Here is a 15,540-nt window from a genome sequence, read left to right on the forward strand (position 1 = left end):
AATTCCTAGTACACCTAAACCTTTCACTACACCTTTTACAACTACTACAATAGTATTTTGTTGGTTTAAAGCTTACATTTGGAATTTTAAAATTGATTTTATGTGATCACTAACAGCTCAGTTTTTTGTTTTGCAAAAGGGGACTCTGACAGTTTTATAGCCAACAGAATTCAGCTGAACACAAACGCAACACAGGTTGTCGTGGGAAACGGTTTCGTAGCTGATGCCCTTATTTGCATACAATTCCCAAAAGGTGAGTTTTCTGCATTTCCACTTACTGCATTCCTGGGAGAGAACAACAGAACTTTTGAAGAAGCTCATTGTATTAGTAAGGGGTATTTATAAGAGAGCTGTTTTAGTTTGTTATTAGTAAAAAGCTTCAAATTTCAACTAGTTTTTACTAACTACAGTGGATTTCTTTTTCTTATATTAGGCGAAGGTGTCAGAGGCCATCAGACCGATTCAAACCTCTCTCTGGGTTTCGTTCTCTATCAGAACGATCGTTTCTTCCGTTCAAAACTCTACATGAGGCGACGGGCCACCATCAGGGTCCTGTCAGCGAGTGTCAGAGGGCAGGAACCCAACATGGTGCCACAACATGTGGAGATGCTATTCAGGCCAATAGTAAGAAATTCAGTATTTCTATGATAATTAAAGTGTGATAACATTTATTGACTACTGTTTTTTTTTCTCTAGCTATGAGTTTGGTATTTCCTGGGTATCTCAGGAGGATTGCTTTAAGTCCAAATGTGTGTTTCTAAACCACATAACTTCCTTATACATGAAATAAGTTGTTTTTTTTTTTTCACTTCAAGCACTGTCATTGTCTCACATTAAAAACAAAACATTTTTCATGGTCTTTGGACCAACTGGTCTTTGATCCAGTAGTTTGAGTTTGTTCTTAACTTAGGATTTACAAAGGGGTTATATATACAATTACCTGTTTTTCAAGTATCTTTATAACTCTGTGTTACCTACATTATAACCAATCTGGTCCTTTTTGGCCACTTAAAATATGTTTACAAAACTATTGTTTTATTTGTTGCATTTTTTTCTGCTCTTAAAGAAGACATTTCATTTAACTGTATAAATAAAGGATATAATAAAGTCACTGCCAAAACTGACTGTAGCTTCTGCCTTGTGACAGGAATGTTGTTGGTGGTTCAATATGACTTGATATAATTCATGAGGGATGCATTTGACATTTTCAGATATTATAGACCAACAACTTATTTATAGTAGTTTAAATACAAGCAATCAGTTTATTGGCACAACCAGCCGGGTACACAGTGACCGTGACAACCTGATTCAATTTAAGGAACTGAATCATTGGTGCGATTTGTGCTGTATTTTGGTGATTTGTGCGAGAGAGCAAACGTATGTGACATAATAAGAGACATGGAGCTGGGAAGAGAGGACACTCTGCTTATTCCTAAACAAAAAGTAGTTCATCAGCAATTCTGCTCCCAGGTCAAAAATGTATATAAGAAATACACTATCCATATATATAGTTATAATTAGGGGTGGGTTTTTATAATCGTTTTATCAATTAAAATCTGGCTTGGATAACGTGAAATCGATTCATTAAAATCCTGAATCGATTTTTTTAATATAAATTTATTTTGCCCGAAATGCCAGAATCTCAGGTGAAAGATCACAAAATTTCGAATGAGAGCAGGTACACGGATTCTGCACAAAGACGTAAACACACAGCGCGGACCCGCGGATCAGAATCAGTGAGATGTCGCCTTTCTCAGCTGACGGCACGGACACGGTCGGGGCTGAAAGCCGACTGCTCGCTGATTCTGATCTGTTGGTGGGTCCGCGCTTTGTGTTTATGCCCTTTTTTCGCTGATTCTAAAGCTTTTGGTTTTATCTCTCTCCAAACAATATTGACCGAACCAGCAGCAAAAGAAGATCCAAACTACGCTTCACATAAACATCGTCATGAATTCTCTCTGACTTTTACTGTTTTGCTTCCACCACAATAAAATCACACTTCATGCACAGCTCTCTCTCTCTCTCTCTCTCTGTAGTTCAAGAACAGTTTCCCGTCTAAAAATCTGTTTTCTTCATTATTTGCTTGCTTGCTATCACAAGACTACCGTTGTTTGCAGCGCTGTCGGCCGCTGTTTTTTTTCTTTTCGTTTTACATACTTCCGAAAAGAAAACCTAATTTCTGCCGTTCAATACTGAACAAATGTAAACTTTTTAAAATTATGCAAAATGCAAAACGCTTAGCCGTGTCTCTAATAAAACCGCTGTAACGTCATATGTTGATTAATGGTTTTCTTGCATTTTTGATGTACTGCAGGATATTTTTATAAAATCCCAGGCCAGGAAAACCACCTTCATGTTTTTCTGTGTTTTATCTTCAGCTATTTTGACACAAAGGCATCTGCTGTGATGCTCACACCTTTGATAAAGTCATGCGTGTGTCAGCTTCCTTTTCATAGATACAAAAATATGTAAATGTACTGATCTGAATTATAATATTTCTGACTGTCAAAATTTCCCAGATTCAAATCTAATTGAATTGAATTGAATCGAATTGAATCGAATCGTGGATTGAATCGATTCGGGACCTTGTGAATCGGAAACGAATCGATTCTAGAAATCAGTGACGATACCCAGCCCTAGTTATAATTATAGAAGTTATAGTATATTATATATAAACATGCCTGTCCGCTGGTTTATTACATAATCACGTGGAGGAAGGGGCACAGCTCAGCACAAGCATAATCCCAATCCATTGTGTTGTACATTATTATCTCTCTCGATAGATAGATAGATAGATAGATAGATAGATAGATAGATAGATAGATAGATAGATAGATAGATATTATTAGTAAAAAACATCAAGCAATCTAAAAAAAAAAAAAAGGAACACGCCATAGCACATGTTTAAAAAAAGTAAGGATCATTCATCACAGTGATTTACTATTAACACAGACATAACATTATTTTTTACTAAAAAATACATTTTCAAATCACATCAACCTGATATCTGACAGAACTGTCACATGATTTTAAACAGAAGCTATTGGCTCAGTTCTGTAGAGTGGGAAATCATAATGAAGAAGTTCATTATTAGTTGTAGATTCAAGCTACTCTCCATATTTTTGGCCACCAGATGTCACCAAAGAGAATTGTTGGCCATCACTAGTGTTAAGTGAGTCTCATGTTAGTGTTATCGCTTTATGCGTTTACGTCCTTCCCTGCATCAAGCTGTGTGTCTGGATTCTGGGTCTCTGTTTCCTGTCATATTTTCATAGTCTCTTGACCAGTGTGCATTGGCTTGAGCTTTGCTTCCCCTGGCGTTAGTCAGATTTAGCTCACTTTTGAATTGAATTTGAATAATGTGATGGATGATTGTTACAAACAAGCCCAGAATAGACACTTTGTAAATCAAAGTTGTAGATTTCTAAACCTGTGTGCTTCTGTTTTAGGACATCAATGGGACGTCTCTGTACGACTTCTCCTGTGTTTTCTGGAACTACATTCAGAAGGACTGGAGCACCAGTGGCTGCTCTAAAGGAAACACTTCAGATGGACTCATGAGATGTTTCTGTAACCACACCACCAACTTTGCTGCTCTCTGGGTGAGTATCACAAGTTTACAGGTTCACAGCTATAAGGCTGCAGCTTGCTTAACCTTGGTCATGAACTAGCTCCAAATGTAAACTATTTATATTTTATGGCATGATTAAATCCTGTTTGTTTTTCAGTCATACAGAGAGAACTACGAGTATGCGAAAGCTCTGGATGTGATCTCCATTGTGGGACTTTCTCTTTCTATTCTGGGTCTGGTTGTGACGATCATTTATCACATTAAAGAAAAGTAAGTTTGGGTTACTTCACAGATTAGAAATGACTTTAAATTATGTTGCATTTAAATTCTCTCGTCACATTTACCACTCATCACTTCTAGTTGTTATTTCACAAACTGAAACTTACTTGGATCCAACAAACAGTATAATTATAATAACAATAAGGATTGATTATTTTCTTATTTTATCTGACTAATTAAAGTCCTAAACTGGTAAAACTGGTGTCTGTAGAGTTTGTAATAAAAGCAGTATTTTAAATTCAGGAGAATTTTGGGAGGGATAATTGGAGTATGTTTTCCCATTTGTAAGACCTGAAAACCAGTAGTAATCAATAATTTTTTATTGTTTAAGGTTAGTTTGTTTAATTATGAAAATAATTATATTATCAGCTAAAAAGAAAAACATGTTTGATTGATTTTAAGCCTTAATATCAAAGAAAGAAGTTATATATAGAGAAAAATATCTATAATAAGAAATATTTTTCATTACATTTAAAGCAAAAAGATGTGCTTAAAACCAAATGATTTTGTTGACTGTACGGGCTTTACAAATGGGCTTACATTTTTATTTTTATTTTTCGTGTTTTCCTTTTAGAAATACAAAAGTTTAAAAATATTAAAACGTTGTTGTTTTTTTCTCTCTGTAGATTCTTCAGGAATACTCATGGGCAGCAAAGTAACCTGAATTCAAAGCTGGCTCTGCTGTGCATATACCTAAGCCTGCTGGCCTTCATCATCACCTTCCTCTCTGGAGTCCAAAACTCCAGCAGACAGAATGACACTAAGGTGCAGGGTGATGATTTGACCAACGACCTCCTGAATTCTGATGAACACATAGAACCGGACCGTGGCTCGTGTACGGCTGTAGCAGCTCTGCTGCACTTCCTCCTGATGGCCACCTTCATGTGGAACAGTGTATACAGCACTCAACTGGTGCTGCTGGTCCGGTCAATGCGCCGCAGCCTGCCAACACACTGGACTCCACTGAGTGTGACTCTGGGATGGGGTAGGACATTCTGAAAGAAAACAAAAATGCCAAATTTGAAATATTTTTAAAAATGCATTAAAGCAACAAGGGTATAATTGGCTGTTTTTGACTACTTTAAATTTTACCTCTACATTTCACCTTTAAAAACGATTTGCTTTGCCTTGTTTGGTATCATTCTTTTCAGCACAACCTCGCATGTCTGAATTTACAGTTATGTTTCATTTTGACATACTGTATTAACACAATTGATCTAAAATCAGACAAAAAACTATTGAGGAAAAAACAGTGTCCACTGGCCTGTAGGTGTAAATAGACTGCAGAGTCCTGGCCTGATGAGGTAACTCTTTTGTGTTGTTCCATCCGCTTTGCCAGAGGTTGTTTGGTTTTCCTGATGTATAAATCCTGGCAATCCTCCTGGCACTTAACAGCGTACACAGTGTTACTCTTTCTGTGTCGGGGGACCTCGGTGTGGATTCTTGGTGTGGACCAATTTTTGGTGCAGCGTGTTTTGGTTTAAAAGCAACAGAGACATGGTGTTTGGAAAAAATGCGTCTCAACTGTTCCGATACTCCTGACACATACGGGATCACTACAGGCTTTTTCGCTTAGGCAGCGGTTGTCCTTCTCTCCTGGTTCGGCTGGAGCTTTCTTTAGGCGCCTTCCCAGCTTTGACAAAAGTCCAGCTGGGATAACCACATTTACTCAGGGCCTTCTTGATGTGGTGTTCTTCTGCTTCCCTGGCCGCTGTGTCAGTGGGGATGGTGTTCGCGCTGTGTTGTAGCATCCTGATGACACCCAGTTTATGCTCCAGTGGATGATGGGAGTCAAATCTTAAATACTGATCCGTATACATAGGTTTACGGTACACATCAGCTTTTAGATGTCCCTCATTACTGATGGAAATCTCACAGTCTAAGAAGGCTAGCCTGCCACTTTTCATATCCTCCCTGGTGAATTTGATGTGTCGGTCCACTAAGTTAATGTGATCTGTGAAATGTGGTACATCCTGAGATTTGTTTTTCACCCAGGTGTCATCCACATATCTGAACCAATGGCTTGGTGGTGTTCCAGCGTAGAATAACAAAGCCCTCTTTTCCACTGGGGAACCCATGGCACACCCATGTTTCTGCCCGTAGAATTGACCCTTGTATGTGAAGTAGGTGGAATGAAGACACAGTTTCAAAATCAAACACACTTGGTCGATGCTGAGAGCGGTCCTGTTGCTGAGGTTGGGATCATCCTGTAATCTCTTACGAACTATTGCCAACGCTTCAGTGACTGGGATGCAAGTGAAGAGAGATGTAACATGCCTCCATAATGACATCTCTCACCTTCTCAACAAAATCCAAGGTGTTCTGGATGTGGTGTTCAGAGTTGCCTACCAGCGGGTTGAGGATCGAGGCCAAAAACTTAGAGATGTTATAGGTGACCGAGTTGATCATACAATTGGTCTTAAAGGTGCCTCCTGTTTATGTATCTTCGGTAAACCATACAGACTTGGTGTAGATTCCCCTGGGTATAGCCTGTGTTATGAGGTCCATTCAATAGCATTGTCTTGTTCTAACTGCTTCAGACAGTCTATCACCATCTTCCTGTACCCGAATCCTTATTTGACTTATCTAAGAGTCTTAAATTTGGCACTGACAAATAACATCTATGTTTAATAATTCAAAATAAAAACTGAAGTGAGATGAAACATTTTCCAGTGATAAATCCTAAACCAAAACATAGTAAACCTACTCTTGAAGCTAACCAAAACAAAACTGATTTTAAAAGCAAACACTCTGCTGCAGGACAGATGGTGGTCTGCCTGTCTTCACCCCAGGGAAAAGGGTAAAGTCTTATGGGTCTAGGGGTGGATTGCCCTTTTGATGGCAATGGTACCTGGACCTGGGGTAGAGTGTGTTTGGGGAGTGTGTGTACAAATCAAATCAAATCACTTTTATTGTCACATCACATTTGCAGGTACACTGGTACAACAAATGTGAGTGAAATTCTTGTGTGCAAGCTTCACAAGCAACAGAGGTGTGCAAAATGCAATACAATAACATAAGAACAAGCAGAATATGAATATGTATGCTAAATATGTATATATACCTGTGTGTGTTTGTGTGTGTGTGTGTGTGTGTGTGTGTGTGTGTGTGTATACATATATACAGTGGGGCAAAAAAGTATTTAGTCAGCCACCGATTGTGCAAGTTCCCCCACTTAAAATGATGACAGAGGTCAGTAATTTGCACAAGAGGTACACTTCAACTGTGAGAGACAGAATGTGAAAAAAAAATCCATGAATTCACATGGTAGGATTTGTAAGGAATTTATTCGTAAATTAGGGTGGAAAATAAGTATTTGGTCACCTCAAACAAGGAAAATCTCTGGCTCTCACAGACCTGTAACGTCTTCTGTAAGAAGCTTTTCTGTCCCCCACTCGTTACCTGTATGAATGGCACCTGTTTGAACTCATCATCTGTATAAAAGACACCTGTCCACAGCCTCAAACAGTCAGACTCCAAACTCCGCCATGGCCAAGACCAAAGAGCTTTCGAAGGACACCAGGAAAAGTATTGTAGACCTGCACCAGACTGGGAAGAGTGAATCTACAATAGGCAAGCAGCTTGGTGTGAAAAAATCAACTGTGGGAGCAATCATCAGAAAATGGAAGACATACAAGACCACTGATAATCTCCCTCGATCTGGGGCTCCACGCAAGATCTCATCCCGTGGGGTCAAAATGATCATGAGAACGGTGAGCAAAGATCCCAGAACCACACGGGGGGACCTGGTGAATGACCTGCAGAGAGCTGGGACCAAAGTAACAAAGGTCACCATCAGTAACACACTACAACGGCAGGGAATCAAATCCCGCAGTGCCAGACGTGTTCCGCTGCTGAAGCCAGTGCATGTCCAGGCCCGTCTGAAGTTTGCCAGAGAGCACATGGATGATACAGCAGAGGATTGGGAGAATGTCATGTGGTCAGATGAAACCAAAGTAGAACTTTTTGGTATAAACTCAACTCGTCGTGTTTGGAGGAAGAAGAATACTGAGTTGCATCCCAAGAACACCATACCTACTGTGAAGCATGGGGGTGGAAACATCATGCTATGGGGCTGTTTTTCTGCCAAGGGGACAGGACGACTGATCCGTGTTTAGGACAGAATGAATGGGGCCATGTATCGTGAGATTTTGAGCCAAAACCTCCTTCCATCAGTGAGAACTTTGAAGATGAAACGAGGCTGGGTCTTCCAACATGACAATGATCCAAAACACACCGCCCGGGCAACAAAGGAGTGGCTCCGTAAGATGCATTTGAAAGTCCTGGAGTGGCCTAGCCAGTCTCCAGACCTCAACCCCATAGAAAATCTGTGGAGTTGAAAGTCCGTGTTGCTCTGCGACAGCCCCAAAACATCACTGCTCTCGAGAAGATCTGCATGGAGGAATGGGCCAAAATACCAGCTACTGTGTGTGCAAACCTGGTAAAGACCTATAGTAAACGTTTGACCTCTGTTATTGCCAACAAAGGTTATGTTACAAAGTATTGAGTTGTATTTTTGTTATTGACCAAATACTTATTTTCCATCCTGATTTACGAATAAATTCTTTACAAATCCTACCATGTGGATTCATGGATTTTTTTTTCACATTCTGTCTCTCACAGTTGAAGTGTACCTCTGGTGCAAATTACTGACCTCTGTCATCATTTTAAGTGGGGGAACTTGCACAATCGGTGGCTGACTAAATACTTTTTTGCCCCACTGTATATATCATTAAATAGAAATAAACATAAACAGAGGTCGGTTGTTGGAAATGTGCAAAATAAGTGGCATTTGTCTACAGTATGATGTGCATAATGTTGGAGTTCCAGTAAGTGAAGGTGAGGTGTCTATGAAGTGTTCAACAGTCTGATGGCCTGATGGAAAAAGCTGTCTGTCAGTCTGCTGGTTCAGGACCGGATACTGCATTACCTCCTGCCTGATGGAAGTAGTTTGAGCAGCTTATGGCTGGGGTGACTGGAGTCTTTGATGATCCTCCCCACTTTCCTCAGGCACCGCTTCCTGTAGATGTCCTGGAGGGAGGGAAGCTCACCTCCAATTATCCCTTCCGCACACCGCACCACTCTCTGGAGAGCTTTGCGGTTGTAAGCGGTGCTGTTGCCATAACACGTGGTGATGCACTCCCTACAGATTGTTACATGGAGAAACCTTTTGAATACAAGCGCGCTCATGCACACAGGTGTTGACACGGGTGCTCACAGAAACAAACTATTTCTTTCTTGGCTGCTACCTCAAAGCACAGCGTGTGCTGTCATGCACTTGGTGCTGCTCAATAACATTCAATATTTAGTATTTACTGTTAGTTACACTTATCTAGGTTATTGCTGTAGTCTCCCTATTGTGTTGCTCTGTTTTTGCTTGTTTATTTTTTTCTTTCAACAGGTGATCCAGCAGATTTTTTTAATGTCTTCTCTCACTGTCCCTCTTCCCCTCTGTTTTTCTTTCCCTCCCTTTCTTTCTTTCTCCCTTTCCTATCCCCCAGTCATGTCTGTCCCATCTGTAATAACTTAAAGTAAAATGAAATAATAATAATAATAAACCAATAACAAAGGTAAATCAAGTGGACCAATACGGCAAAGCTAGAATGATCCACTTGGTACAATAAATCCGTGGGCATCTTTCTTAGCCTTTAGAAAATAATTCTGATTGCTAAAATACCAAAGAAGACATGCAAAAAAATAAAATAAAATAAAATAAATAAATAAATCAAATCCAATCAAAACACCCCAAATAAAAGTTAGTTCTTTTTTCAATATTTACATAAAAATAATGAAAAAGTAATACATTTATAAAAAAAACAAAAAACAAAACATGAGTAAAAATGTTGACTTTAATATCTGGCCCACTTAAAATGTTGAATTTAAATCTATTTCAACTGCTGTTTTGATTTATTGTGTTCTGTTAGGAGTGCCAGCCTGTTTCATGGTCATCACACTGGCGGTGAGCTACAGGGTGGACAATCCTCTGGGATACAGACAAGAGGAATTGTGGGTAATCATTGCTGTGATCAATTCTATTTATTATTTATCTATTTAATATGTGCTTTGATTACCAGTTCAGTCATTGCCTTGTCCAAATGTTTTTGACATTTCTATGAAATTTGCCACATCACAGTTTAATTTATAGAACAGTTTATTGTTGAGGTGTGATGTGGCGTTAGCATACCAGAGTACTAAAATTTTACATCTTCAGTTATAAAGTATTTGTAAAGTTTTGATCAACATAGACAAAAAGTATTTTTCTTAATGCTTCTTTTATCCTCTCATTGCAGTTGTTGGCTGGCAGCGTTGGATAAGAAGCAACAGTTCAACTTTGGGAAGCCAATGTTTTGGGCTTTCCTTCTTCCTATCGGTCTGATCCTGATTTACAATATCGTCCTGTTGGTTCTCACCTCCATGGCCACGTGCAAAGTTGATACCAGACTGACCAGGTAACATCTAACGCTGCTGTCGTCCTCTCACTGCTGACTTCAAGCTAATTACAAATGATTCCATGAAGAAAGAAAAAGTCAGAATATTAGTGGGCTTTTGAGTATAGACTCATGAAATACAAAATTTGCAAATACTTGTTTTTTTTAAATTGTTTAAAAAAACATGACACAAAGTTTTTTTTACTTTCATATTAAGTTGATATTTTCAATATTTTTTCAAAATAGTAACATTGAAGAAATACATGAATACACAATTTTAAGGAAAAGAAATGTTTTTAAATGTTTGTAAACAATACCACTATAATGTTCCATTTTTGTTTTCAGAAAATGTATATTAATGCATTAACTGCATCTTAATAGGCATGATGTAAAAACTTCCACAGATGAATCATTTCTGCCATGCTTCAATTTGGGTTTTAACTTTTTCTGTTTTTACAGCAGCAACAAGAAGTCGTCTTTAAGGAGTAGGTTCCTCATCAGTTTGTCTCTGGCGGTGTTACTCGGTCTGTCCTGGACTCTGGGATATTTCACTCTCCTTAATTCAGGAAAAGCATACCAGTTCTTCAGCATTTTGTTCTGCATCTGTACGACCACACAGGTATGACTCCTTCCACCATATTTTAGAACTGAGGTTTCATGAGCTTCTCAGACTTCAGATAAACACATAAATTACAAAAAAAAAACAAAAAAAACAAAACAAACGAGAGGTAATTGTTGAAAGTTTCTTTAAACGTGTTTCTTCCACAGGAATTTTTTTTTAGAAATATATTATATATAGTGCCAACTTGATCCCCTAAATAGCAATAGGTTGATGAACGGTCCTGACACATCAGAGTTTCTTTGAAGTTAGCAACTGACTGTGAGTTGCTGCAAATCTGGTCCCCATCTTCAAAGCAGCAATTTCAAAGGCAATGCAACTGCACACGGATTTACTGCACATGGAGGCAACCATTTTTGTTGCACTGGGATGTCCAACTGTTCTTCTTCTTTAGTGCTAATGTAACATTAGGCAATCTGAAGTTGATAAAATGTATTATAAGAAAAAGCTGGTTTTATTAAATGTAATATTCTGAAAACATCTTAATGTATTTTGTAAAAAAAAAAAATAACAGTAGTTTTTTAAAAGTCAAAATACTCCAAAAAATAAAACAGATATATTTCAAAAATAAACTATGACAGAAGCAAAGTGGTTCAAGTTCTACAAGAAGTGTGTAACTTTTGTTTATTTTTATATTTATTCTTATCAAGTAAAAATGAAAAAGCTAAAAGAATTTAAGAATTCCACCATCCTCATCATCTTCACATTCTGTCTTTTAGGGTTTACAGATTTTCATTCTCTTCACAGCCCGAAAACGGGCTTTCAGAGCCACAATTTCACGGTCCATGCAGTACATTTCCTCAGTCAACATCCCGCTCAACAGCAGACAGTACAATCTGCAGAGAAAGTGGAAGAACTGCAATATGAACCAATCAAAGACCTACAAGGATCTGAGTGACATCGAAGTGACCACTAGCAAAACCCTGTAGGACCTGAGGAGGATTTTTTTTCATGCAACAGGACAGAGATCCTAAGTCCAGCAGAAAATCTACAACAGTAAATCAAGCTGTTGCAATGGTTCAAAGTCCAGACTTTAAGTCGGCCAAAATTCCTCAAAGGTGATGTGAAGGATAGACAGTTGTTACTAAAAAATAGTGATTTAATTTTGTTTTTTTATTGCAATTATCAATGTTTTATGATTTCATGATTTATAAAGTGACGTGGAAGATTCCCATAATCTTTCGTCTTTTAAAACAAAAACAATTAAATTAAATTACTTTTACTTTCACTTGTGGAAACAAAGTGAAACCACTAACCTAATTTTTCAGTGTTCAAAGCTTAACGCAGAAAATGCAATTGAATCATTATTTTTGCTTTATTTTTAAAGATTGTTCATCTGTGTACATCTGCATCAGTTTAACAGCTTGATGTTTGCTATCAGTAGCTGATACTGTAACACATTCATTGGATATTTAAACCTGTGTATGTGTCTGCCGTCACTGATCCACTAGAGGGCACCCAACTTCCACACAGTTTGCTCTCAAACAGACAGCAGTAGGGAACCATTTCACATTCCTTATTACTGTTAATTTCCCCCATTTTTTTGTATATGCTTGATCTTTGCTTTGGTTGCGTCATCTCTTACTGTTTGTTTCAGTGTGTTCTGCATTATTTTAATTTGTGTGAAGTTTTATGTCTAAATCAGCATCAGCAATTCCAACATTTCTATTCAGCTAAATAAAAATGGAAGATTAAGAACTAAAACATATGCAAAGTCCATGTCCAATCTGTGTTTCTGAAACAAGAGCCTTTCTGTTTGAAAAGGCTGATGAGGGTCTTTAATGGCTTTAACAACCACATGTCCATGTTTTATTATCAGTCATTAGTGTTCTCCTGCCTAAACTTACAGTGTGGACCCTCAGTCTGAGGAAAGCTGCAACTCAGTGCTGAAAGTTCAGGAGGCTGAATCCTGATGCAAACCTTATGTTAAGATACAGCTTTAATATTTACAACGATTGAAGAAATGTGTGGAGATGAGCACAAAAATGGTGGAATAGTACTGTGAATAGTAGATGAATAATACTCCATAAATTCAGATGCAGTTATGAAAACTGTTTCCAGGGCTGAAGATTATAAAACATCCAACATGTGGGGAAACAACAGGTTTCCAGGAAGAAGCAGCAGCTGTTCATCCATCAGAGTGGCTGCAGCTGATCCAGAGTCACCTCTGATAAATCATTTTGGGAGGAATTAAAGAGTCCTTCAAATTAAATTAAAAAGGCTCTGTGGCGTCATAATGAAGGCAAAAAGAGTAAGGGTTCCTATTATTTCTTCTTGAAAAGTCACCAATTGATTCCTCATAATTCAACTTCTGCAAAATTCACATTTCCTTAGCTTTCCACAAAACGCATTAAAAACCACTTAACAGTTCCCAGATTCATGAAGAAGTAGAGGAAACTTAAAACAAGCCAAAGAGATTTAACAAAATAAGAAAGGTGTCTTTGCAAAGTTGTCAACAGACATTTGATAAAAGAATTAGTACCATCTGAAGAACCGAAACAAAGTTTTCCAACTAAACAATCATAATTTCTTTCTTACCATGTGAAAAGACTCATGAGTCTACAAGTCCAGTTGTAATCTGGAGCATTTTAATTTTAATTTCATTCACTGTTTTGGTTGAGTTAAGGAAAATATCTTCACCCATTTAAAAAACTGGCCTCTTCACAAGATTAAATATCTCAGACAGCTCAGTTTTTAACTGTTTGCTGTACAAAAATGAAATTTGATGACCTCCCCTTAATGACTCCTCAGTATATATCAGTAAAGATTTTGTTTGATTACCATTACAATTGGTTCTGGGCTTTTCCAAGGGTAGCCCTAGCAAGCTGCATAAGCAAAGATCACCCTCACCAACTTCTCATTTTGTTCTTGAAGAAGGGCTGAAATAAGGTAGAAATGACTCGGTTAAGAAAAGCTAAACGAGTAGCGAAAGCTTTACAGTTATCAGAGTTATGCATCACAGAGGTCATGACAAAAGGGTACATTTTACATTACCTCCTGAGCTCCAGGCAACCAAAGTAGCTTATCTACTAATTATCTACTAATTGTAGGCAAGTTGCTCTCTGATGCATCCACTGGAGTGTGAATATTAGATAGAAAGCACTAAGTAGAAAAAGAATAGGTAAAGGTTCTTGTATCAATGAATGAATGTAGCATGTTCCATAAAGCACAGCATATACAATCCCAAGCACTGAGTGCTCAAGCAGAAAACAATATAGAAAAACAAGTCCATTCACCACACAATTTCTCAGACAACCACTAGGGGTGACACTCAAAATGTGACTATAGATTGCAAGATTATGCAAAACACTTGTTTATCTTTGTTTGTTTTTGTTTTTTTTAGAGAGGGCATTGTTGAAGAGCAGGGCTACAACAAGAAGGGAGTGTTAGTCAGTTTTAGAAGAATCATATGTCAAGTATCTGGCTGGTCATTCTCATTGTTGATGGGTAACTGGTTGTTTGCAGTGTGGTTGCTTTGACCATGGTGATTTTTGTCATGCATATGTCCAGAAAAAAAAGAGAACATGTTAGGCTGTGGATATGCTGCATTAAAAGCAGCATTTGCTACTAATATAATCCTGCTTGATACCACAAAAACAAGAATGTAGCCCAGATCTCAGTGAGTTGGACAGAATGACCTACTGCCTGTTAGGTAGATAGGTAGAAATATAGAAACCCATCAATCTGGTGACCTAACCAGCAATAACAAAGTTTTTGGGAGCCAATATCTAAATCAAAATGTCTTATTAAAGTTACTGGTTATTATTTGTCTTTTTTAATGTTGCCAAAATCTAGCAAACATGTTGCTGTTTTTCGTCTCCGCATAATTTTTTTTGGTCCAATCCTGGATGAACGTGATTGGTTAATGAATTTCTGACCATAACAAAACAGCCTACAGAGTCATATAAAGGTGGCTTTTTACAGAGGACATGCTGTTCTAGCTTTTGGTTTAATGACCGTATGTATTTCCTTCTATTTACCTGCTTTATAATGACTTCTGTTTGCATTTCTTAATCAGTGCTGAGCTGCAGTATCCAAACAGGCTTGAGAGAACAACAAGAACCCTAACATGCTGCTGCAAGTCAGTCAGCATTACACCATACACAAGTGACAATGAAGGGTCTTTGAAGGACATCACTTTTCTATTGAGTGGATATTCATCACAATGTGATGTAAAAAAGATGGACTAATGTTCCATTTGGAACCACATGAGTACAAATGTTTCCTGTTTAACCAGGACAGCAGAAACAATAGTGTTTTATCATCCTTTCTCCCTTATTGTAGAATCTGAGTCATCCTCAGGTCTCTGAAGGGTTGTGCACCAAAAGCTGTCCAACAAGTTAAGAGAAACAACAAGACCTCTTTACCTCATTCTCTTTGCCCAACTTTGAAAAGAATAAAACTTAAACAAATGGATCTGAATCAGATAAATGATCATTGGTCCCAGTGGTGTCATCTGACTAAAAAGTTTCATTACTTAAGCTGTTATTCATCTCTGATTAGGTAAAACTCCTATGTTGCAACCCAAGTAAGATTCACCCACATGCGTCATCCAACAGGATGACCATGGAAACAGCCTGGCAGCATCCATCGACAGCTGATGACAAAGACAAATAAGCTGGAAACACATTTGGGTGTGTCTT

General features: G+C 38.0%; 1 protein-coding gene across 1 annotated transcript in view; it reads left to right on the top strand.

The window, feature by feature from the left end:
* LOC309700552 (adhesion G-protein coupled receptor G7-like) overlaps positions 1 to 12,498 on the top strand; it is a gene marked incomplete at its 5' end in the record, with an annotated part of 37,901 nt that extends 25,403 nt beyond the window's left edge. The window contains 9 exons of the mRNA XM_082524151.1: positions 140 to 253; positions 434 to 624; positions 3,450 to 3,602; positions 3,729 to 3,841; positions 4,477 to 4,835; positions 9,775 to 9,856; positions 10,141 to 10,299; positions 10,738 to 10,897; positions 11,617 to 12,498. Coding sequence (XP_082380277.1) covers positions 140 to 253; positions 434 to 624; positions 3,450 to 3,602; positions 3,729 to 3,841; positions 4,477 to 4,835; positions 9,775 to 9,856; positions 10,141 to 10,299; positions 10,738 to 10,897; positions 11,617 to 11,826 — 1,541 coding nt within the window. The 3' untranslated portion in view covers positions 11,827 to 12,498. The remainder of the gene's footprint in view (positions 1 to 139; positions 254 to 433; positions 625 to 3,449; positions 3,603 to 3,728; positions 3,842 to 4,476; positions 4,836 to 9,774; positions 9,857 to 10,140; positions 10,300 to 10,737; positions 10,898 to 11,616) is intronic.
* Positions 12,499 to 15,540: the final 3,042 nt, after the last annotated feature.

The sequence above is a fragment of the Aulonocara stuartgranti genome (assembly GCF_965226115.1).
Source record: "Aulonocara stuartgranti genome assembly, chromosome: 23".
Classification (NCBI taxonomy): domain Eukaryota; kingdom Metazoa; phylum Chordata; class Actinopteri; order Cichliformes; family Cichlidae; genus Aulonocara; species Aulonocara stuartgranti.